We start from the raw sequence: 23,479 nt of genomic DNA, 5'->3' as shown, positions 1-23,479 counted from the left end.
GAAGACTGACATTACAGTTCGGCAATGAACAAGAGAAGTTTCACTAAACTCATCTTCAAAGAAAAGTTTAAAACCTTGGGGGGGGGGGATTTCTTGAGACAAAAAGAAAGACCCTAGAGTTGGATAAATACTTATAATCCTTTCAACTGCAGATAATAGAGAAAGCCAGCGTGTTTTGCTATGATACAGAAGTTTTTTATAGGTAACCTTTGTAAATTCGCATAATTTTTTTAGGTTTACAACACATACAGTGTAGACACTGAAATAATAAAAAATCTTAAGAACAATGGAGTCAATATCTACATCAATTGCATCTGCTCCATGCTGGATACAGTTATGCAGAATGTGGGCAGAGCAGCCCACTCCTATTAGTGATCGACCAAATAATCATTGTAAATCTGAAAAGACATTATTCCCATTGTATCTCTGCACTCTTCCAAACATGGTGTTACAATTATCTCCACCAAATGCAATATTTTTCTTATCCAAGCCCCTTTTACACAAGGTCTCATAAACATAGCCAGAAATAGTAGCTGTGGTCTCATTTGCCTTGCTATTTAATTCTATTAGCTTAACCTTTGAGCCATCATCTATCCAGTCAAAATGATGCACAAGAATAGGGAAAATTTTCAGAAATCCATGATTAGTGGCATCAGTGGAAACTCCAAAAAAAAACTGTACATTCTGCAGGGACTTAAGAACTTCTCAAACTGAATGGACTGCTAAGACAGAATTAATTAGGGCTTCAGTCTTTGTTTTTGCACAAGATAACCTCCTAGCAATATCTGAATCAGAGCATATAGACTTTAATAATTCTGCTGTACAAGACATCGATTTATATTGTGGTGATGTGTCGCTGTATGAAAGGCAAGGGTTCCTTCAGCAACAAACTCTTGCATCAAGCCTTTTAGGGGCGTTTACTAAAAAGTCCGTTACTTTGCTGCAACATTTTTTGAATCTAATGTTCTTCTTATGTTTCTCTGAATTCATGTGGATGTTCAAATCACCTGAACCCTTGTTAGCAACCAAGATGTAGCTTTCTGGACCGGCATTCCCTCCCTCAACCCATGCACAGTACTACTAGTTCTAATACTAACCAGTACCACTACTAATACTAATATGAAATAACACTAATAATAAAAAAATATGTACTAATATTTAACATTAGGTGGTAGAACCCATGTTTAGTCACCAGAGCAAAGTTTCCGGCACACCTCCCTCCCCATCTCCTTCAACTCATGCACGGTACTAAGTACTATAGGTTCTGATACCTTTCGTGTTTGGGATTTTCATTAAAAAAAAAAAAAAGTGTTGCTATTTCTTCCATACAGTACTAGCTGATAATTTTACCCCAGTGATGTTCAGATTTCTAACTCCAAACCTTTTTTTCCAACGATCCACCAACCAATACTTGCATTAAAAAAAAAAAGCTTCAGAAGTTTGTTCAAATTCTCCTTTTTCATCGTTTTTCTATTCAAATTATTTTCACCATCACATACAGATGTTCTTTGTGGACCATTTTTCAATTTCCACTCTCTTGCTCCTCCAGTCCCCTACAGTCATTTCACCAACATCTAAGTCACTAGCCACATTTTTTTTTTTTTTTTGTTTCTCCTTGATCCAAGCATTTGATTACATTCAGCTTCATATCTAAAGGCACAACAACATGCTTCTGTTTTCCGCTCATAGTGCTTACACTAACCATATAACATAGATGAAACATGAAAATTAAAAAAATTTGAAAATTAGAGAGTAAAATTTTTAAATATTTTTTTCATTAAATCTTTACAGGAATTTTTCTAGAAGGGATAAGGAGGTGATTATCCCCTTGTATAAGGCAATGGTCAGGCCACACCTTGAGTACTGTATACAGGTCTGGAGGCCTCATTTTAAGAAGGGTGTAGAACTGCTGGAACGAGTACACAGAAGGGCAACAAGATTAGTGAATGGAACAAAGGGTTGATCTTACGAAGAAAGGCTTAAGTTTTGCAAATTACAGCGTCTGGAGACTAGGCACCTGCGAGGTGATCTGATTGAGGTGTATAAAGCCTTGAATGCTGGAACAAACTTCCATCTGTCATTGTAGAATTTGATAGCTTAAACAGATTCAAGACAGAACTAGACAAACATTTGGAGTGAGTGGATGGGCGAAAGGAGAAGGGTTTTTTTTTTTGGCTGATGCTATATAAGCTTGCTTTCTTGCATCATGTGCCTTTACAAATGCTAAAATGCTTGAGTACTTGAGTATTTCTGTTTAAAATTAGAAATCAATAAATGTAAAAGATCAACATGGCTCAACAGTCAACTGGTGTCAATTCCCGCTCTGTACTGACATGCTCTTGTCTTTGATGGCAAAGTATATAAAACTTTTCGACAATTCACCTCGGATAATGTGGGACCTCAGTTAAATGAGTCTTGGTTAATCGGGACTCTACTTTACTTCTTTTTATTTTCCCATATTTTTCCATAGTTCCAATCCCTGTTTTGTAGCTCATTTTCTATTCTTATCTTCTCAATTAACTTACAAGGGGTGTTCATTTAATTTGTGGACTGGTGTAAGATTTTGTTTACCTCATGAACTTCCCATAACTACCACTAAAGGTGTTCTCTCTGATTGCTACTGAGCAGACTCTGCATGCACATGCCAGTACTTGTTGAGCTAGTTTGTGTGAAAAGAGTTTTTATAGGGCCGTGTCAATGATGATCATTTTGAAGCAAGTATCATGTTGAACATACAGATGGAACAATGATATGTGATTCATTATTGTGTTAGACAGAGCTTAAATGCATCGGAAACAGTTAAAGCGATGAATGAAGCACATGGTATTGAGTGTTTTGATAGGACGGCCATATTTAAATGGCACAAACGATTCAGTGAAGGCCGTGAGTCTGTTGCAGATGACCCAAGACCTGGTCAGCCTTTCTCCTCAACAACTCCTGAGCAAATCGCAAAAGCCCAGGAAACCTTGGTTGAAGACAGGTGAATTGCACTTCGTGAATTAGCAGTCAGAATGTCTATTTCATATAGTAGTGCTCATAATATTGTGAAAGATCTTCCGTCTGAAAATGCCCACTGGATTCCACACAATTTTATTCTCCCTATGATCTAGAGACAAAACAACAGTCGAATGAGTGAAAGCATTCCGATTCACCAAGATCTAAAAAATTGAGCTTTTCGCTCAACTGACAAACAAATGGTTCTTATGTTCTTTGACATAAACGGAATTCTTGTTACACATTTTTGTGCCTTGTGGAACTACCATGAATAAGGAAGCATACTATGAGGTTCTCAGAGTCAAAACTTGACCGTGCCATTCGTGAGAAATGTCAAGAACTTTCTGGTGTGAAGTGGTTTCTCCATCAAGCTAACCAGGCCCCATATGGCTAATATTGTGCAGCCAGTGATCACTGCTATAGGTACTGAGGTTCTGTCTCAACACCTATCAAGTATATCTGCCACATCCCTTCTTATTCACCAGACTTACCCCCGTTTCCTGTTTCCTCCATTTCCAAGTCAGGAGAAAGCTCTGAAAGGCAAGCATTTTGCATCTGACAACGATGCCCACAGAGCCACAATGGAAGCACTTTGCAGTCTTTTGAAAAATGGCTTGCAAAAAGCATTTAATGCATGGGTATGATGGTGATGAAAGTGTGTAAAGTTCAAGAGAGTATTTCGAGAAAATTCAGATGATGACAATTAAGAGAAGATCTTGCACCAGTTCACGAATTAAATGAATATATATATATATATATAAAAATTTATATATATAAAAAGACTATAAAAATTTCGTATGTGAATTTATATCATTAAAAAGAAAACAATACATGAATGCAAATTAAATTATTAAATTTAGCATACCATTTCTAAAGTCTGTATTTCTTCCATAAGCATCTGCATTTTGTCATTATATTTTTTCTTGATAGTTTCAACCTGCAAATTAAGATTTTACAACAAAATTTTAGTGCAATTAAATTTTGAACAAAAATAGCTTGAAGTGATCATGAAAGCAATTTAGAAAAGGAACATTGTCCTTGAAAGAATTAAATCAAAAGATCCATCAGGTAATCAGCTGACCATCTTAATGTCAGAGCCTACCCTCATGCATTTACCTGCAAAGCAGAACAGGGTATGCTTGTCCTGCGGGAGAGACTATTGTCAAGGAAATTTTTAAGGCAAATTCAGCACTCTGATGTTCTTATATGAGGGCTTAAAGAAAAGGGTTGATGCCCCTGAAGGATTAAAAGAGAGGGATCCATAAAGCACCCAACTGCCCAGCCCAATGCTAGAACTCATTACTAGCATCATACAACACAATGACATTCTACAAGACAGAGCTCCCTGGTTCCACAGGAAGTAGGTATAGTTGGTAGCTTGATTGTCAAGGGAAATATATTGTGCAAAAAGGACAGGTAGAATATGACCATGGTACACTTACAGGGGTTAGTTGATGACATTTTAAGCAGCTACCACCTTTTAAAGGCATAAATGGTGATGCAGTTGTGCATAGTTACTACTGATATTAAGAGTAGGAGATCTGAGGATTTAATTAACAAGTAGAGGCAAATGAGAAAAAGATACAAGTCAGGACACGATAGGAGGGAGTATATGATGACAGCCTTGTTAATCAATATGACCCTGGAGAGACTATGCAAGGCTCATGGGGTAGAATTTTTGTCAGAGTAGTCTGTGCATATTAATAGCAGAGACTGTTTTTACAGTCTCTGCTATTAATATGCACAGACCCTTTGTTATTGTTATTTGGTTTTTAGGAACATTAGCAACTAAGGCCACATTGCTCACGGGGATATGCGGCAGTCATTCCCTGACCTTTCCGCATCCTCCGTATTTGGTGGTCACGGGCTCGAACCCCGGTCTAATCAAGAAGCGTGTGCTACTCACTGCTGCTCCTGCCCACCTGGCTACGGAGGCGCCTTAAATAGAAGGGGGTGCAAGTATATTTACTGATACTATTGAAGCAGTGTTAGGTGAGTCAGAAAATTTATACTTTGAGAGGGGAATCGATTAACAGAAGCTGTAGCTTTCTTACACTGCGTCTGCTCGAACATGCAGCAACCTGAAAGCAAGTTGTGAGGGATTTCAAAACCTGCTGGGGTTCCTCATGGAACAAGCAAATACTTGGGCTGTATTAGGGTTACCAAGAGTAAAAACAGGTGCATATAAACTTGTGTGTACACCATTGCTAAGAGGATAGTAAATAAATTTAATGTGATTTGAATTACTGGTTGTCATTAAGTGCAAACGTTGCAAGGATATCTGAGACATGGTGTCACCTAAATATAATGGATACAGAATTTGAATATAGTGTGCAATATGTACAGAAAGCATGGGGGGGGAGAGGTATTCACTTAGTTAAGAAGTAGATAAAATTTATGGCAGTACAGGCTGGCCTCGATTAATGCAATTAATTCGTCCCGCGAGCGCACTGCGCAAAACTGAAATGCATTAATCGAATATAATAATCAATAGGAAAAATTATAATTGGGCCTTGACCTTCTGGAATGTCCATAAAGAATTTTAAAAATACCTTTTTAACTGTATACAATGTAAAAGATAATGAAAATAATTATGGAATTAAATGTGTATTGCATAAAACAGCAGTTCCCAAACTGTGGGCTGCAGAATATTTAAAATTTTCGAGGGAAACACAGCGATACTCGACATCTGTCAGACATCGTGTGAACTACTAGCTTGAGGTAGTTTGCAGTTTCAACATTTCTTATTAAGTTGTTTGGACCTAACTACTTAATAAACGGAACTGTTAGGTATTTCTTTTGGTCTGCGCTGTGAAAAAATTACCGAGACAATAAGGGTGCCATGAACCGAGAAAGTTTGGTAACCTCTGACATAAAATACACAATGAAGAAATGACTGTTGCGGAAATATTTGAACAGTGTTGACTCTCTCTTCTCATCAATCAATTTCTGATAGCCGACAACAATCTTCTCTGGGCCCTGGTGAAATAAATATCGCAGAGAACCTCAAATAAAAGGTTTGAGCTTCTCTGGAATACGAAAGATTTTATCTAGTTCTTTTGCCGTTATCTCCTTCGCGGTAACATTTTCATCTGGCTCATTTAAAAATTTGAATTTTTAAATTTTACAAACAAGTAACACGTCTTCTTCCGATGGAACACACTGAGGCAGGCAGCAGGCAAAAGTTTGTTTATTGCCCGTCCAAGCTTAACGTGCGATTCAAATCTTTTTCAACTATCGCATAAAAAAAAAAAAAAAGATCGCGTTAACTGGAAATTTGCATTGTGTAAAGTGAAAAGTGGTATTTTTTTTTTCAAATAGTGGTAACTGAAAAACGCGTTAATTGAACTCGTGTTATGCGAGGCCTGGCTGTATATACAGTTGACTTAAGAGGCCCAGTACAATGTTCAGTCACAAGCACTAGGAAAACAAAAATGAGAGCAGGAGTGTGTTATAAGCCTAAAGAGTGTGACAAGCATAATGAACTGTACAGACATGAGTGGTCCAGTTAATCAGAATGTCTTATAATGAGGGAATTACTAACTGGAACTCATGGGCTGGTGTTCGCTCAAACAATAGCAAGGCTTTTTTTGTGGATTTATTGAATAACTATTTTCTACACCAGAATGTTAGAGAGTTGACGAGAGAAAGCGATACTCGTGATGTGATTATCTTTATGCATTAAGAATCTGTAGATAAAAGATCCACTAGGTGGTGTGGTATAAAGATATAACTACTGTCAAGGGCAAAGAGAGGGGCTTTTGCTTTTGATTACAGTGGTCTCAGACAATTTTTAAATTCTATGAAGTTGACCTAACTGACCAACAGTAAATTCTAAAGAGGAAGCATCCAGAAAGTAACTGTAGAAGCTACTAGGCTTTTTATGCCAATTAAGAGATACTGGTGTCAGCTTAGACCTAAATGGATGTCTGATGACTTGATGAGGCTTGTGGCAGAGAAGAAAATCACACAATATATGTAGATTATCAGGTGATACAGCTTACAGTAGTTATAAACTAGTCTGCAATCAAATCACAAAGGGAGTTAAAACTAAGGCAAATTATGAAAAGTCTCTAGCAAAGAATTTCAAAAAACAGCAGATTTCTTTACTTATATAAACACTAGAAGGAAGGAGATGAATTACACTGGTCACTAGAGAGGAATGGTATTAACAGTTAATAATCTTCCTCTGGTAGCCGACACTCTGAAGATATAATTAATCTATGTTTGCACATGAGGGATTTTTTTAGGGATGGGGATGCCAGAAGTATATCAAATTATCAAGGAGTAAAAAGATAGCTTGTAACAACAGAGGAAAGTGGAAGAGAAATTGTTGAAGCTAAATGTAAATAAGGCACCTTGGGTGGATGGGATCTATCCAATTATATTAAGGGAGGCAGCAAAGGTGGCAAGCAAACTCTTAACCATACTTATGAGAATACTTTTGGATTTGTGGGGGGGGGGGTCCTATGGACTGGGGATGTACAAATGTATCCCCAGTACACAAAGGAGGGATCAAAGGGTGAAATGCATAATTAGAGCTGTGAGCTTTACTTCTGTTACAAGGGAAATAATAAGTCACTGGTTAAAGAAATAATGCATGACCATCTAGATAGGGATGCAGTTATACTGCAGTCACAGTATAATTTTGTTAAGGGGTGGGTTTTGCTGACTGATCTGTTTGGATACTATAATGCAGCAACAAAGAAACTGAATGCAAAACAATTTCAACATTATATACTTAGATTTCAGAAAAGCTTTTAATACTGTCATACATAAAAGACTGCTATACAAATTGCAGCAGTGTGGCATTAAGGTGGCAAGTTACTGCTATGGATAAAAGGCTGGTTGAGTGGGAGAAGACAGAGTCCTTTTTGGACTAATGTTATTAGTGGAATCCCCCAGGGTGCAGTGATGGGCCCATTGTTCTTTTCCATATTTATTAATGGTACTGATGAAGGCATGTCAGGCTTAATGTCTAAGTTTGCATATGTATATATTTGCAAACTTAGACAAAAAAGTGCTTTAAACAAGGAGTAATTTTAAAAATAAACAAGGCCACAAGGTCATCCAATCAACATATTTTACAAATGTATCTTTATTTTAAATAAATACACTAGCTGTAAAATTATTATATTTTAATATTATAAAAAATATATTAGGTAAAAGCATGTATAAAAACATTTGGAATAAACTTAAAAACGAAATCAGGCAAGTAATTAATGATGTGTCTAGCACAGGTGTTCTCCAGAAAACTATTTTTATTTCCATATATGCACTTGACCATTTGCAGCTCCTGTTTTTAACTACCGCACTGATAAGTCCAAAATTGGAAATTAGTATTAGTGTTAATAATGGCAAACGAGGCAAGAAAGCAAATTTATAAAGTATCAGATTAAAAATAAATAAATAAATCTTCTCATGTCACTTATATATCCCTCTAAAATTTGTCTAGTAATTCCTTGATTTTAATCAAACTATCCACTGGCTAAAGGCAAATTACCATACATATATCCTGCAAATATCCTTCCCCAATTTGAATTTATGCTTCTGAGCAGGAGGAAAGATTCCATCAGCATTGAGCTTACTGAATCCATTCAAAGTCTTAAACACTTCAGTTAGTGTAGACTCCTTACAAGTGCTCACTCTCTAGATGCTGCAATTTGAAGTCTTTCTTGGTAAAACTATTTTGTTCCTCTCTCTAATCACATTACTCTTCTTTGCACCAATTCCAAGAGATCCACATCCTCCCTAAAACAAGGAGGCTTCCACACCTATATGCAATACTCAAGATGTGGCATAACCATTGCCTTACACATTCCTGGGGGAAAAATTCTGTATATAATTAACAAAACCCCATGAGCTATTCTGACAGCCTGTCTGCACTTCTCAGAGAACGTTATATCTGACTGTAATTACCCTCAGGTCATTTTAATTCTGCACTACCCTGAGTGCAGTGCCACACAGTTGGTATATTAATCTTGGATTAATGCTAGTCATACAAAGTAACTTGCATTTGTCAGTGTTAATCTTCAATTGCCAGTTCTCAGCCCATCTGTCTATTTCTTGATCTTATTTCAGTAGCATACTTGATTACTGTGATTAACCACTCTGCTAACCTTGTTTGTTTGCCTATTTTGGGTTTGGAAAGGATTTTTGATACACTATCTATCTGATCATAGTGTGCCCATTCCAACAGTATACTACTTTACATGGTCTTTATGATGTCCAGTAAATGCTTTAAAATCTGACAGGCAGCCTTGGGAATTGAGAGATGCTGGATTTTAAAATTTCTCAGCGAGAGAAGTATATCTAACAGTTGAATAGTTTTGAAGAAGCACATTCCAATGTGCTGGAGGATAAAAATTCTTCTTCTTTAGGAATAATTATGAAGTAATGAAATCTTTATCAATTTACATCACATTTGGATTGAATCATGTACTTGGAGAAATTTAATAAATTTCTCACAAAGATTGCTGTTTCATTTTTGCCATCAATGTAACTTTTCACACAGTTGACAAGCTGTATGACTATAAAAAAAAATAATAATAAAAAAAAAATAAAAATGACAGAAAAAAGCCTTGGTTGTATGAAATTCAATCTATTGTGTATGCTCATTAGTAAGAAAGATTTAATGAAGCATGCATTTCAGTGATGTCAAACGATTAAAAAGAATTCTTTTTAATTGCATTAAATTGATTTTTAATTGTTTTAAATTGATTTGAATTGTGTTAAATTGGTTTTTAATTATTTAATTATTTATATTTTACTCTAATGTAAGTTGTCGATTATTTTGTTTTAATTTCTGGGGAGTATCATATGGAAGTGTTCTACGTACTATATTGAGGTAAACTCCTCTTATTATTTTACAAATATTAATATCAACGTAGAACATATTGAGTAGTACAACTCTGATTCATACTATCTAGTTTCTTGTATTATATGTGAGTGTGTGGTGGGTCAACTTGCATGTTATATTTATTGAAAGGTCTAGCAAAACTCGTGTGGGTGGTGGTGGGGGAGGGAGACCCTAACCCTTTGCTTGACTAACACTACTCTGCATTTTGAAAAAAATTAATGTTTTCTCAGAAAATGGTGTTTCTGAATCATTTTCTAATGCTGATTTCAAAAATCATTTCCATCCTGTCAAGTTTCTTCAAAAATCACAAAATAAAATTTGATTTTTCATAAATTTTTATCAATTTTGACATTATTTATGTACTAAAAAATTATAATAAAAAATTACTTTTACTGGACTTTTATATTTAAATACATGTTGAAAACACTAAGTCCACTAAATACCCAAGGCTCATTTTAAAAACTGACCTACAATGAGTCAAATTTTAATTTCTTTGATTTTCTTGCAGATCTTTCTACTTTACAGTCCCTCTTCAGCATCCAGCAATAGTCAGCCATCATGTTGACATTCCACCTCCCCTGGTACCTCATCTCCATCTCTTTAATGTCCTGGTGAAACCTTTCACCCTGTTCTTCACTAACACTTCCTAGATTTTCTAGGAAGTAGTCAATGTGGGAGTGTAAAAAATGTAACTTGACACTCATGTCACAGACCAGCTTCTTGAAGTTTGCCAACATATTTTAAACTGTATTCTTATGGTCCAGATCCTTGTTGTTCCCTAAGAAGTTCTCAACAACAGACCTGAATTTAATCCATGACTATTTTTTCTCTCTTTTATTCATAGTTACCTCAAAATCTTGATCCCTCATCGGTTTCCCAATTTGAGTTCCAATAAAGTTATCTTGTTTTAGCTTCTCTTGGGTGATTGATGGGAATTTAGTACAAAGTTAGTTGATGCAGGGATCTTTTTGATGGTAAAGCTTTCACAAACTGTTTCATCAAACCCAGTTTGATATGCAAGGGTGGAAGGATGACAGTTTTGGGGTCTATCAGTGGTTTATGAACTATGTTCTTTGATCCAGACAACAAACTGTCCCTCTTTGGCCAGACCTTGACATCTCTGCTTACTCCTTCCCAAATTATCCCACTCACACAAAAAGCAAGGCATTTTTGTAGGCAGATTGCCAGCTAAGTAAAATGCCTACCACTTTAAAGTCAGCACAGACAAAGTTCTTCACATTCTTCATACTTAATATTTGTCAACAACTTCAAGTTCTCATACGTTTCTTATTTATTTATTTATTTCCATTGTGCAGCTACAAACCTTTCAGACTCCTCTTTGATGAGTCTATAAAAAGTCTCCACTGAATAGGACTGTATTAATTCCTAAATAGTTCATTAAGTCATTTATATTACTGCAAAGAAAAAAAAAAAAAAAACCAGAATCATCTTCAGAAAATTAGGAGACTAGTTCTCTATGTCTGTACCATGAGTACAACATTCCTATGTGCTAGAAGATTTTTTGACTTAAGTCTAGAACCAAGGAGTTTTGCAGATTCCTTTGGTAAATTGAAATCTCTTGCCAAATTATTCAGTTTATGCTGTGAAAACAGTTGAAGGCTGCACTCAATGTCTGAAGGCATGTAGACTTCAGTTCATCTTCAGAAGCTTCCCTTTCAGCACTCTCTGCTCCTACATTCTCAAATATAAGTGGACGGCATGGAATTGGCATGTTATCTCCAAGTGGGATTGGTCAAATGGCAGATGGAATATTAGGATACAAAATGTCCCTCTTACTCTTTGCATTGTATACTTCTATATTAACTAACCAAAAGTAACAGTCATCACAGTGAAACTTTGTAGGCTCACTGCCAACTCATGGGAATTGTAAATGGCATAGCCTTCTTTTTACCATTTTTCCACAGTCTCAATGCTTCAACACAGGTTCAGCAAACTTTATAGAGTCCATTGTTTATCTTGGTCACCAAGTTTCACTCCAAAATAAGAACAATACACATTTTTTTACAAATTCTGTAATATCTTGTCTTTGCCAGGGGCACTACATAACTTCCGCAAATATAACAAAATAAGTTTGGATTGTTCAAATACTTGCGTGAAGACATTTCACTCACTTTTCGGCACAAGTCTGACACAATAACCCAAAAAATAAACTGAGCTCGCGCTCATAAACACTGCTGCATGGAGCAGTGTCAATAATACAACTTGTGACATCAATTTAAGTGATTTGTAAAAAATGGTACATGTTAAAAAAAAAAAAATGAATAACATTTCTGAAGCAGCACAAAAAACAGTTAAAAACAGCTATTAGTTCACAAACACTGAAAACCATGCAGAGAGGTGTAGTCTCAACTGCAGAGGTCTCCCAATTGGTATATTTGATATCATGCTTAAAAATCCATTTAGCATCAATTCTGCAAGACCCAAATGTTTTTAATGGAATTCAAACTTTCTTTTTAAACTCAACCGCAAAACTGTCATATTCAATGATACTAAAAGCTAACAGTAAGATACTAATGAGTAAGAATTATATAGATAGAAATGTGTAACAACAACAACAACCACAAAATGAAATAATTATACTTACCTCGATATTAGTACGGGCAACAGCACTTTCTACTAACTGTTTAATTCCTGCTTGAAGTTGTTGAACTTCTTTAAGAGCCTGCTGTTCTTTGAAAACTGCCTCTTTCTTCTGTAAAATAGCATCTTCCTTTAAAAGAAAACTCTCTCTTGCTTCTTTAATGGCAGCAGCTTCTCTAGATTTCATCTCAGAGCTATATAAAAAAATAAGCACTCTTAAGTTTTCACTGGTTTACTAAGTGATGCTTAAATGATTTTACAGCAAATTTCTTCTCAATATATACACAATAACATAAATTTTATTGACTTTGAAGAGGGAAAGTTGATGTACAACAGCTATCAGAAACAGAAAAATTTGTTTAATTTTTTAGAAAAGAAAACTGTATATCCAGCTTGTATCTGTCCATTGTGAATCAGTAATTATGGCTGGGTTTGCGATGAAACAAATTTTTTCTTATTCTTTAATTTTTTTTGTCTTCTCTATATTTCTCGCTCTATTATATCTAATTTTTGTTATCACTAACTGCTTTTTTTTTTATCAAATATTATATGTTTTAATAATTGTTTTTGAAATTACATTACATACATGTACACACTGGGGATCACAGGATTTTGTAACAAGAGAATCACATGAAGTTTATGCTGTTTGGAATTTTCATGCCAATGCATACAGTAAATTAGCATTAGCATGGCATATGATGCAAGAAAGCACATGGAAAGTATCTGCCTTATATAGCATCAGCCAAAAAAAAAAAAAATAAACCCCTTCCCCTTTTCACCCATCCATTCACTCCAAGTGATTGTCTAGTTCTGCCTTGATTGCCTTGAACTTATTTAAGTTTCTGACCTCCACTAAAACAGTTGGAAATTTGTTCCAACTATCAACCATCTGCTGGCTAAAGGCAAATTTCTGCACATCTATCTACAATTGTCTTTCTTCAATTTGAATTTATGTCCCCTCAGGTGAATAATCTGAGTAGGAGGAAGAATCCATTAGCACTGAGCTAGCTCAATTCGTTCAAGGATTCTGTTCAACACCTCAATTAGATCACCTCACAGGTGCCTAGTCTTCAGAAACTGCAATTTGCACACTTAAGCCTTTCTTGGTAACACCAACCCTTTGTTCCACTCACCAATCTCATTGCCCTTCTCTGTACTTGTTCCAGCAGCTCTACATCTTTCCTAAAATGAGGCCTCCAGACCTGTATGCAGTACTGAAGGTGTGGCCTGACCATTGCTTATACAAGGGGACAATCACCTCCTTATCCCTGCTAGCAAAATTCCTGTATATCATTGATAAGACACCATGAGCAACTCTTGCAGCCTTTTCGCACTTCTCAGAAAACTTCATATCTGACTGTACAATTACCCCCAGGTGCTTTTCATGAGTAGCAGTATTTTACATTTGTCAATGTTAAACTTCAGTTGCCACGTCTCAGCCCATCTGCTCAACTTTTCCCGATCCTGTTGCAGTAGCATACTATCATTACTGTCATTAACAACCCTGCCAATCTTCATCAATATCACTGATAAATACCGAAAACAACAATGGGCCAAACACCGAACCCTGAGGGACTCCACTAATAACATTAGTCCATGAAGAGCAGTGCCCATTGATAACCACTCTCTGTCTTCTCTCATTCAACCACTCTTTTATCCATTGTAGCAACCTGCCCTTAATGTCATACTGCTCCAATTTGTACAGTAGTCTTCCATGTACCACAGTATCAAAAGCTTTTCTAAAATCCAAGTATATGATATCAAAATTATTCTTTGCATCCAATGCCTTTGTGACCACATCATAGTATCCAATAAAATTTGTCAGACAAGACTTCCCCTCAACAAAAAATGGTGTGTCTGAACTATTACTGCAGTCTTGTCTAGATGATCCTGCATCACTTCCTTAACCAGTTACTCCATTATTTTCCCTGGAACAGAAGTTACACTAACAGGTCTGTAATTACAAGTGTCACCCTTTGTGAACTGGGGACACATTTGCACATCTCCAGTCAATTGGGACCTCCCCTGATTCCAAGGAAGCTTTCATAATTATGGCTAAGGATTTGCTTACTTCCTCTGCTGTCTCCTTTAATATAACTGGATAGATCCCATAAACCCCGGGTGCCTTCCTTATGTTTAACTTCAACAATTTCTCCTCCACTTTGCTCTCAGTTATTACAAAATCACTTAGCTCCCTGTTAGAGTTTATAAACATCTTGTCCTCTCCTCCTTGAATAACTCCTTATGTGTGAATGTAGATACAAAATACTCATTTAGTTTTTGGCAGCTATATGAGAATGATCATCTACAGTCAAACCACTGATATCAAGTGGACCAATCTGATTCATTCCCTCCTTTTAGAGTTTATATAAGTAAAGAACTCTTTGCTGTTTTTGTTTGCATCCTTTGCCAAAGATTTCTCATAATCTGCCTTCACCTGCCTAACCTCCTTTATGACACGATTAGAGACTAGCTTATATCTGCCTTAGGCTTTTGTGTCGCCTGATAATTTATATTAGCATTAGTAGAGGCATATGATGCAAGAAAGCAAGCTTATGCAGCATCAGCCAGAAAGAAAAAAAAAAACAAAAAAAACACCTTCCACTTCACCCCTCCATTCATTCGAAATACCTGTTCAGCTGAGCCTTAAATTTATTTAGGCTATCAACTTCCACAACAAGGTATGGAAGTCTGTTCCACCAACGAACTACCCGCTGGCTAAAGACAAATTTCCGGACATCTGTTGTTGTTGTTGTTATTTGGTTTTTAGGAGCATTAGCAACTAAGGCTATATTGCTCCGGGATATGCGGTGGTCATTCCCTGACCTTTCTGAATCCTCCGTATTTGGTTGTGACGGGCTCGAACTCTGGTCTAATCAAGATGCGTGTGCTACGCACTGCTGCTCCTTCCCACCTGGCTACGGAGGCGCCTTCCAGACATCTATCCTACATCTGTCTTTTCTCAATTTGAATTTATGCCCTCTCAGGTGATTATTCTGAGCAAGAGGCAAAATCCCATCAGAATTGAGCATGCTCAAACCATTCAAGGCTTTATATGCTTCCAATGCATTTTTCTTCTCTGCCACGAGCCACATTAATTCATCTGACATCCATTTAGGCCTAAACCTTGAACAGTATTTCTTAGTTGGTATGAAAAGCCTAGTACCCTCCAAGATTAAATCCGTGAAGGCTTTCCATTTAGAATTCACCGTTGGTAACACCATCAGTTGATCCCACTGTATAGAATTTAAAAACTCTCTGGGAGCACTGTAGTCATCTTTACGAAAGCAAAAACACTTTCTCTTACCCCTGATGGCAGTTACATTACCACTAGTTGAGGCATACGATGCAAGAAAGCAAGCTTATGCAGCATCAGCCAAAAAAAAAAAAAAAAAAACCCACATTTCACCCATCCATTCATTCCAAATGCTTGTCCAGCTCAGCCTTAAATTTATTTTGGCTATTAGCTTCTACAACAAAAGATGGAAGCCTATTCCACCAATCAACTACCCGCTGGCTAAAGGCAAATTTCCGTACATTTATTCTACAACTATCTTTCCTCAATTTGAAACTGTGCACCCTCAGGTTCTGAGGAAGAGGAAGAATCCCATCAGCATTCAGCTTGCTAAACCCATTCAAGGCCTTATACACCTCAATCAGATCACCTCGCAGGCACCTACTCTCCTGGCACTGCAATTTGCAGAACTTAAGCCTTTCTTGGTAAGAGCACCCCTTTGTTCCCTTGACCAATCTTGTTTCCCTTCTTTGTACTCGTTCTAGCAACTCTACATTCTTTCTAAAATGAGGCTTCCAGACCTGTACACAATACTCTAGGTGTGGCCTGACCATTGCCTTGTATAACTGGGATAATAACCTCCGTCCCTGCTAGCAAAATTCCTATATATCATTGACAAGACTCCATGATCTGCCCTGGCAGCCTGTCTTCACTACTCAGCAAACTTCATATTTGACTGCACAATTACCCCTAGGTCTTTTTCACTTTCCACTTCCCTGAGTGTAGTACCACACAGTTGGTACATTTTACTTCAGTTACTGCTACCCATATGCAGTACTTTGCATTTGTCAATGTTAAACTTCAGTTTCCACTTCTCAGCCCATTTTCCCAACTTATCTAGTTCCAGTTGAAGTAGCATAATGTCTTTACTATCGTTAACAACCCAGCCAACCTTTGTATCATCTACAAACTTGGACATTAAACCTGATATACCTTCATCAATATCATTGATAAATATACAAAACAACAATGGGCCCAACACCGAACCCTGGGAAACTTCACTAATAACATTTGTCCACGAAGAGCAGTGTCCATTGATTACCACTCTCTGTCGTCTTCCATTCAACCATCATCCCTTTATCCATTGTAGTAACTTACCCTTAATGGCATACCTCCAATTTGAACAGCAGTCTTCCATGTGCAACAGTATCAAAAGCTTTCCTGAAATCTGAGTATATGATATCAAAAATTTTTTTTGGCATTCAGTTCTTTTGTGACCACATCATAGTATCCAATCAAATTGGTCAGACAAGACCTCCCTTTAACAAACCCATGCTGTGTCTTAACTATTACTGTGGTCTTGTCTAGGTGATCCTGCAATGCTTCTTTAACCAGCGATTCCATTATTTTCACTGGAACACAAGTTAAACTAACAGGTCTATAGTTACTTGTGTCACCTTTTGAACTCCCTTTGTGAATTGGTGATACATTTGAACACCTCCAGTCCATGGGGACCTCCCCTGAGTCTAAGGAAGCTCTCATAATTATAGCTAAGGGTTTGCTTACTTCCTTTCCTGCCACCATTAATATAACTGGATAGATCCCACCCACCCCAGGTGCCTTCCTTATGTTTAACTTCAACAATTTCTCCTCCACTTTGCTCTCAGTTATTACAAAATCACTTAGATCCCTGTTAGCATTTGATAAACGTCTGGCATTCCACTCATTGAATAACTCCTCATATGTGAATGTAGATGCAAAATACTCATTCAGTTTATCAGCTACCTGAGCATGATTATCAATAGTCAACCCATCTATGTTATATGGTCCAGTCTGATTCATCTCTTTCCGTCTAGAGTTTACATAAGTAAAGAACTCTTTGCTATTATTCTTTGCCAAAGATTTCTTGTAATCTGCATTCGCCTGCTTAACCTCCTTTGTGACTTTATTACAGATTGGTTTATATCAATCATAATCTTCTGTGTCACCGGATACTTTATATGCATCCCATACATTCTTCTTCTCTGCCATGAGCCTCATTAATTCATCTGACATCCATTTAGGCTTAAACCTTGAATATTTCTTAGTTGGAATAAAACGCCTAATAGCCTGCAAAATTCAGTCCCTGAAGGCTTCCCATTTAGAATTCAACGTTCATAACATCATCAGCTGATCCCACTGTACAGAATTTAAAAACTGTCTGAGACCTCTGCCGTTACCTTTATGAAAGCAACAGCCCTTCCCTTTAGCCTTGATGATAGTTACATCTTTAAGTAATTCCCACCACATCAATGCATTGTGATCACTGTCACCCAGTGGTTCCTTTATCTGCAAATTCTTAGTGCATGAAGAATCACTGCTGATAATCAGATCAAGAGTATTACTCCCTCTAGTTGCCTCTTGAACACGTTAATATAGAAAACAGTCATCTGATAAATCCACAAAAGTCTTGCTAGTGTGTGAGTGACCAACCCACAAGTTCCAGTCAATATCTGGAAAGTTAAAATCTCCCATTATAAGACATTCTGATTTACTGACTCACTCTATTTCTCTGCACAATTGCTCAATATACTCATCAGATTCATTAGGCCTATAACACACACCTACTCTCATTTTCCCTTTCCCAGTGCTTATGTCAACACCACACTGACTGAACATTGCATTGGCTACCAATGTCAATTGGATGCATTTCCTTAGATTTTATGTGTTTCTTAATTAACCTCCTCCCTTCCTGTCCTGTCTCTTCTTTCTGTACAGATTGTACTCCCCCAAATTCCAGTTCTGCACTGCTTATATCCATGTGGCACCACATCTCTGATATACCAACAATACCTGCTTTTGATGTCTTGACTAGTACTTCAAATTCATCAAATTTATTTACTATACCCCTAGCATTGGTGTACATGCAAGTATACATACACCTATTCTTACTCTTAGTTATCCTAACACAATCCATGTATTTACTTGTTCCATGATGACTCCCAGCAGCCCTGGAAATCCCCAGTACCTCGCTTTGCAGGCTGCTGCTCATTCCAATAGAGGCAGTACAAGAATCACTTTCACCTCTTCCTGTGGCTACTATTAATCTATTAGTCTGTGAATCCCCTCAAGCCAGCAGATTTCTAATTTAACTAACACTACCTCGATAGCATCCGTAGCCGAGTGGTCAGGAGCGGGAGTGCAGTAGCACACGCTCTTTGAGTAGACCGGGATTCAAGCCCCTGACTGCTGAATACAGTCGATCTGCCAACCCACTCTGGACCAGCGTGGCAGATTATGGTCCATTTCCCTCAGCATGAACTGTTGAGGAGGCTTCCATCCTGCAGCGGGTTGATAATGGCTGCACTTCACTTTTACCTCGATAGCATCAGCAAATATTCTTGCACCCTTTCTATTTAAGTGTAACCCATCCCTGTAGAAACAATCTCGTCTGTTAACAAGCACAGACCACACTGAGAAAAATTCTACCCCATGAGCCTTGCACAATTTCTCCGGGGCTGAATTGATTGACAAGGTTCTCATCATATACTCCCTCTTATCATGTCTAGGCAGAATTGGAGACACTCAAATTTAACCCTAACTTTCAACTTTTTTTCAACATTGACCTGTACTTGTTAAGTAAGTCCACAGATCTACTCCTAATGTCATTAGTGCCAACATGTACAATATCATCCTTTATGCCCTTAAACGATGATATCTGCTCTACAACTTCATCAAATTTTGCCCCTGGCAAACATACTCTGGTGCTATTCCAGTCCAATAAAATAGCCGTTTTATTAGCATGTGATAGGGATGCTGATGCAAGTGATTCCCACTGTTGCTGCAAATTGGATAGTTGTGGATTCTACTCTGAAGTCAGATTCCCGGAATCAGTTCTACAATTCTTGCCTTGTGACATGGCACATTACTCTGTTCAGTGCCCATTTGCATATGGATATGCTGTAGTTATGAAGGAAGGCCCCTGTTTGGCAACAAATTCCAGATAATCTAGTATCAATAGGCCAATTGTGCACTATAAAAACATTCACCGCACTATTACACCGATCGCCACCAGCCTGCACTGTTTACATCTGGCAGGAAAAGTTCATGGACTCATGCTGTTTTCACCATATTCTAGTCCTCCCATTAGTGCCAAACAAATCCTTCATATTCAAGCCATGAACTTTTCAAATGTCCCTAGTATTGCAATTTTTAACACCATCATCAGCCATTTTCAATCCACTGCAGGATGAAGGCTTCTCCAGCAACTTTCCAGTTCCTTCTGTTTTGTGCAATGGCCATCCATTTACTACCCACAAACTCATGAATTTCATCTATCCATCTCTGCCATTGTCTTCGAGGTTTTCTTCTAGCTCCTCTTGGGTACCATTCTGTTATTTTCTTAGTCCATCTGTCATCATGTCTTTGAGTTATGTGTCCTGCCCAAGACCATTTTTGTTCTTTAGTTTTGATAAGAATGTCCTTTACTTGAGTTTGCTGCCTAATCCATGTGTTTCTCTTCTTATCTAACAGTCTGATTCCCAATATAATTCAATCCATTCTTCGCTGTGTAGTTCTCAGCTTCTCTTCCATTCTTTTGGTGAGTGCCCAAGTTTCACTTCCATAAGTCATGGTGGGGAGTATACATTGGCTCATTATTTTAAGTTTCAGACAAACTGGGATATTGCTCTTCAGTATGTGACTATATTTCCTGAATGCTATCCATCCAAAATTTATTCTTCTCTTGACTTCCAGCCATTTATCATTATCACAGCTAATAACTTGTCCCAGATAAGTATATGACTCCACCTTTTTAATTACTGTTCCTTCAATCATTATGTCCCTTTCTGTGGCATACTTGTTCATCATTACTTTTGTTTTAGCCATATTCATCTTTAGTCCAAAATCCTTACTAACTGTGCATAACTGATTAAGATTTTTCTCTAATTCTTTGGGATCGTGGCTTATGACCACAATGTCATCTGCAAATCGTAAATGGTTTAGGTACTCTCCATTCATATTAACTCCTTTCTGCGACCAGTCTAATCTTCTGAAAGCTTCCTCAAGGGCAGCAGTAAACAGCTTCAGAGATATTGTCTCCTTGTCAAACTCCTTTCTCAATTTTAAATTTGCTACTGTCTTTGTCTAGTCTAATAAAGGATATAGCTTTCTCATATATTTTCTTCAAAATCATAATATACGTGGTATCTATGCCTTGTCTTTCCAGTGCCCGAAACATTGCCTTATGCTGTATTGAGTCAAATGCCTTTTCATAATCCACAAATGCCAGGCATAATGGTGTTTTATATTCATTTGCTTTCTCCATTAGCTGTGATATTACGTGAAGGTGATCCATAGTTTAGAATCCTGTCCTAAAGCCAGCTTGCTCTTTCGGTTGATTCTCATCAAGTATTCTTTCTAATCTGTTAGTAATGACCCTTGTAAACAACTTGTAGATGTGGGATAACAAGCTAATTGGTGTATAATTTCCAATTTCTGATTTATTTCCTTTCTTATGCAGCAAAACTATGATTGCATTATTCCACTGCTTAGGTGTCACACCTTTTCTAATGCATTTTGTGAAGAGCCTTGCCAGTTTTTGTGTTATGTCTCTTCATCCCAATTTTAACAACTCTACAGTAAATTCGTCTTCTCCCTGGGGGTTTCTGATTCTTCATTTTCTTCAACGCCTTCTACCTCAACAGGAAGAATATCGGGTATGTCGTATATGTTGCTAATTTGCGATCCATCTTCCCCACTGCTGGCATCATTTCCTCGCTCCTTGTATAATTCTCTATAGTAGTCTTCTGCTATTTGAATTATGCCTTCTCTGCTATTTATAAGTACACCATCGCTATTCTTCAGTTTCAGTATCATTTGTCTTTCTGTATTACTGCTCATGGCTGCTGATTTAAGTCCTTTGTTTCCCTTAATGCTTGTTCTACTTTTCTTGTGTTAAATCTTCTTATGTCCTCTCTGAGCCTCTTTCTAATGGCTTTGCATAACTCAGTGTACTCAATTTTCTCCTGTCAGTGTTTATCTTGCTCTTCATTTGTCACCTTCGGTTCATCATAACAAGTGTTTCTTGACTAATTTTTTTCTTCTTTGGATTTCTTTTTCCCTATAGGTTTCTTGGGCTTTATCACTTTCACAAAGTTGTAATATTCCTCGTCCATATCTTGGTCCTGAGCAGTCTGCAGAAGCTCAAACTTGTTCTTAAGTTCCAGTACATACTGTTCTTTCTCATCTTCTGTTATCTCAAAGACCTTCATATTATTTACTCGAGTCAGTTTTTCCCTTTCCTTTCCTACATCTATATCAAGTATGCATCTTACCATTCTGTGACCACTTCCAACATTTACCTTATTCAGGATGGTAACATCATTCACGGTATATCTTCTGTTAGTGAGGATGAAGTCGATTTCATGGTATATCTTCTGTTAGTGAGGATGAAGTCGATTTCATGGTATACCTTCTGTTAGTGAGGATGAAGTCGATTTCATTAGTTGTTAATCCATTTGGATTCTTCCATGTCCACTTTCTGTTCACCCTTTTCTTGAAAAAAGTGTTCATTACTGACAATCCTTGAGATTCTTCAGATTCCACGTCTTTCACCTCTTTCATTTCTTTCACCAATTCCAAAATTTCCTATAGTTCTCCTTTCTGCGCTGTTTTGCCTTTTTCCAACCTTAGCATTGAAGTCCCCCATAATAATAGTGTAGTGGGTTTTCTGCTCATCTAGAAGACTCTCAATTTCGGTGTACATTTCTTTAACCTCTTCATCATCATGGCTCGATGCTGGTGCATAAATCATTATAACCTTTAGCTTGTACCTCTTAGACATCTTGAGCATTAGTCTTGACACCCTTGGTGATGTACTTTTGAATTCCAAAATGTTGTTTTTTATATCTTTATGGACCAGAAACCCAACTCCACCTTTGCTCCTTTCACTGTTTCCATTGGTGTACAGCAGATTTCCACTTGATAAACTTATAAGTTATTCATTTCTTCTTCTTCTTCTTGTTTCAGCCAAACCGATGATATCCCAATTCACATTTTCTAGTTCCTTTTCCAGCTCTAATATCCTGTCTTCACTGATGAGCAATCTTACATTGTGACAGGCCAAGTTCAGTTTCCGTGCATGGCAGCCTGGTCGTACCCAGAGATTCTTAGCACCCTCTGCTTCCACTGTGATCCTCTCGTTGCCGTAAGAGAGGGAGTGAAAGCTGCTGGGGACTGAGGGCCATTTGTTTCGTCGTGCTGTCATATGCTGGAGGGTTTGGTCTTTTCCTCTTCATGCTGACCAGGCGTCTTCAAGAGAACCACTCTACATGTTCGTTGCCACCTAAGTGACGTAACAGGGCTTACCATCAAGGTGTGCATGAGTGGATTTTAGGGAGGCAGGCCAACTGGACTTCTCCTAAATCTTCTCTAATAGAAAGATATTGGATCCATCACTGTTTTAGACTGAGTGTCTGATAACACACAGAATACCTGTTCCCCTCTAAGCCTCTTTTTTTAACACCATACCACTAACCTTTCATACCTAGACCACGAAATTTAATTTTCAACCACCCCCACCCTGTATTTATAATCTTTCATATTGTCATGAAAATAGTGTCCAGAGCGGTTTACAAATATTGGCTATATGTAATCAAGCTTCATTTAGTTTCAGGCCTTGATTAAGTGAAATTTATTTCACTTTAAGATTCAATAAACATGACTAGTCAAAGTTATGTGATTGGTAAATTTCTTTGAACTATTTAGTGATAAAATTCAGATTAATGTAATTCAAACATATTTTAATTTTT

General features: G+C 37.3%; 1 protein-coding gene across 2 annotated transcripts in view; it reads right to left on the bottom strand.

Annotated features, from left to right (window-relative positions):
• The window catches only part of LOC150088054 (sodium channel and clathrin linker 1-like), a 119,243-nt gene that overhangs the window by 60,140 nt on the left and 35,624 nt on the right, over positions 1-23,479 (bottom strand). For both annotated transcript variants that reach the window (XM_090370553.1, XM_090370551.1), the window contains exons 4-5: positions 12,459-12,648; positions 3,860-3,931 (exon numbers count right to left, since the gene is read on the bottom strand). In XM_090370553.1, coding sequence (XP_090226679.1) covers positions 3,860-3,931; positions 12,459-12,648 — 262 coding nt within the window. The remainder of the gene's footprint in view (positions 1-3,859; positions 3,932-12,458; positions 12,649-23,479) is intronic.

This window comes from Mastigoproctus giganteus, chromosome 3 (assembly GCF_048544385.1).
Source record: "Mastigoproctus giganteus isolate SK-2022 chromosome 3, ASM4854438v1, whole genome shotgun sequence".
Classification (NCBI taxonomy): domain Eukaryota; kingdom Metazoa; phylum Arthropoda; class Arachnida; order Uropygi; family Thelyphonidae; genus Mastigoproctus; species Mastigoproctus giganteus.
Note: the sequence above shows the minus strand (reverse complement) of the source record. Positions and strands in the feature narration are given on the sequence as shown.